The following is a 2,769-nucleotide window of genomic DNA, read 5'->3' as shown; positions in this document are numbered from 1 at the left end:
CCCCGCTTACTACGCCTATAAAATAACTAAAGATTCTGATTTGTTTTATAATGCCTGAGTTAGCTTATTACTACCACAGCTAATATTTTTTTTACTTCCACTTCAATCTTGTTCATATGCTAAAAATAACTGTAGTTATTCAACTTCTTTTTCCTCTATATAWAAACTAGAACAAGCGCTGCAGCAGCAAAGCTAGCAGTTACAGGAAGTAAGAAAAGTTTAAAACTCAGATTATTTATGTTTCATCTAAAATTCTGGTACGTGGCAACAATTTCAGCAGATGTTTAGATGTTTAGAGGATGGATTAGTTTGAAAAAAGCTAAATCAATAAATTAGCAGAATTGGCATTAAGCATKAATTATTTTCTGATCAAATTGAGTTTATAGGTAAATGATATTTTTCTTCATATCATAATTTCAAATAGACCAGAGAGGCTGATATTCTGTCATTGAAATGTTTATTAGATAAGTTAGCTTAGAACTATGTTAGCGCCTCTTTTTTTGAAATAGTTGAGGGCAATAAAAGTGAAAATTGTATTTAATACTTTCAATATTGTTAAAAGTTAGTGTCCTAAACTGACTGTGATCATGGCAGCTTGTTTGTTTTTTTAAAGTCAGATCAGTGTGTTGATTTCCTCTGATAAAGTTGTTCTTTGAAGTATTGCCTGCATAATTCAATGTTGTCAAATCAAACATGAAATCACTGATTTCAAGAAAAATCATCTCTTTGGGTTTGTTTTCAAACAGTAAATGTAATTATATTCTTATAAGAAGTGTTAATGTGAATAAAAACAGTCACAGAAGATAAAACAAGAAAGAGACAGACATGCAGGGTAGGAATTTATCAATAGAACACATCAATATCGTTAAGAGTCCTTTGTACGATAACGAATATTTAAATAAATTAGTCTTTATGTCGTTTTCACAGATATTTGTTTTACTTCTGGATTTGATATTATATGTTAGATGTTGTTTTTAGGACAACAACATCTAACAAATGTTAGATGTTGTTTTAGCTCATAGTTAYCASAGAAATGGTACAAAATGTCTCATTTCTTACCAAATCAGTTTGTCCACCCAATAAGAATGTGTTTATGTGGAATTTTACAGGGTTTAAAAAAACGGATTTAACAGGAAATTAAACATTTTTGCACCAGGGTCAACACTGAGATGCCTAAAAGAGTAGCGTTCACGTGAGCTAATTCAATCGCGTCCAATAAAATATAAAACTGACACGAAACAAAGCTGTGAAACCTAAGCTTAGTAGGAAGGGGATTCGCCTGTTTGCCTTGAGCTAGCGTGGATAGCTCGCGTCGACAGCGACCGCAGTGGTGTTCTTGAGCTTTCTGTCCCCGTCAGGTTTTAATTTACTCCGGTTATCCATCCACTATTATCTAAACACGACGAAAAACAACTGGAAAKCACACACTTACCGTTCCAGGTCATCCTGAGAGCGGATCACGGGCTCTGTTTCTACCGGCATATCGATATCAACAGCTGCCATCTTTTCTGGAAAATGCGAAGCAAGAGAGGACTGCAGAGAGATGACGTCACATCCGCTTTTGGTTTTCTTTTATGGGTCAATGAAAACTAGGCCACTGGTTCGGATTGTCTTATATAACTGGCCGTAGCAGGTCNAACTACATGCTAATAAAAGAAAATCTTGCATAAATTATTGCTTTAAGAGCTATGAGATTGTATTTTATCATTTGGCAACAATTTGGGCAAATTATTATCACTAGWMCTGCCACGATAACAGATTTTGCTGGACGATAAATTGTTCCAGAAGTTATTCCGATAAATGATAATGTTGTTTTGAGACCATTTTTAAGTGATATAATAGTAATGCAAGGTTCCCCCCCAGAAAACTTGCTAAGCCTGGTGGTTGGGCGCTAAAGMAGTCATTCATTCAGCGGCCCGTCGTGTTTTTGAGTTGAAAAATGTTTAAAGTTGGCAGGAAATTGGAAAATATCACTTGATAATTATGCATTATTGAAAGATTAATACCTGAACACCAACTATAAAGCCTTAAAAATGCAAACATTTTAAAGACTTAAATAAATAAGCAATGCTTAGCCTGCTGGGGGCACAAATAAAGCCTGGTGGCCCGCCAGGCTTATGATACGCTGTAATGACAAAATAATAATGCAAGAACATATTCTCAAAGATGAGTAAACTATAAATTCTTATGAACATTTAAAACTGGAACTGGATGACATTTTAAATATCCAAAATAAATAAATAAAAACAAATAAAATTAATTTTGAAATCTTTCTAAATAATATTCTTCAAAAAAAGGGCTAGTTGAGACTAAAACACCAAACTGAAAACTTTTGTCATCCAGTTTTTGAGAAAGATAAAAAAAGAGATAAATGACAAATCATGCTAATGGAAATTATTGAGTTTGTTTTAATTYATCATGCGATTAATTGATTTATTGATTACTGTGACAGACCTAACTATTGTAGCAATCATTCTTTAGTTTTCAGTATTTTTCCTGATGAATGTGGCTTTGTTATTAACAATGAAGCAGGCAGTATTTTCAACTAATCTATAGATTATAAATAGTAGGTGCTAAATTTGCCCACATCCTTTTTCATGTAGTTCACCCCGCTTACTACGCCTATAAAATAACTAAAGATTCTGATTTGTTTTATAATGCCTGAGTTAGCTTATTACTACCACAGCTAATATTTTTTTTACTTCCACTTCAATCTTGTTCATATGCTAAAAATAACTGTAGTTATTCAACTTCTTTTTCCTCTATATA

General features: G+C 33.1%; 1 protein-coding gene across 2 annotated transcripts in view; it reads right to left on the bottom strand.

Annotated features, from left to right (window-relative positions):
• The window catches only part of LOC103481259 (dnaJ homolog subfamily C member 7-like), an 11,362-nt gene extending 9,821 nt beyond the window's left edge, over positions 1-1,541 (bottom strand). For both annotated transcript variants that reach the window (XM_008436632.2, XM_008436633.2), the window contains exon 1: positions 1,433-1,541. In XM_008436632.2, the coding sequence (XP_008434854.1) occupies positions 1,433-1,503 (71 nt within the window). In that variant the 5' untranslated portion in view covers positions 1,504-1,541. The remainder of the gene's footprint in view (positions 1-1,432) is intronic.
• Positions 1,542-2,769: the final 1,228 nt, after the last annotated feature.

The sequence above is a fragment of the Poecilia reticulata genome, linkage group LG19 (genome assembly GCF_000633615.1).
Source record: "Poecilia reticulata strain Guanapo linkage group LG19, Guppy_female_1.0+MT, whole genome shotgun sequence".
NCBI classification, from domain to species: Eukaryota; Metazoa; Chordata; class Actinopteri; order Cyprinodontiformes; family Poeciliidae; genus Poecilia; species Poecilia reticulata.
The sequence above is the reverse complement of the archived record's forward strand: the minus strand, read 5'-3'. Positions and strand labels throughout refer to the sequence as shown.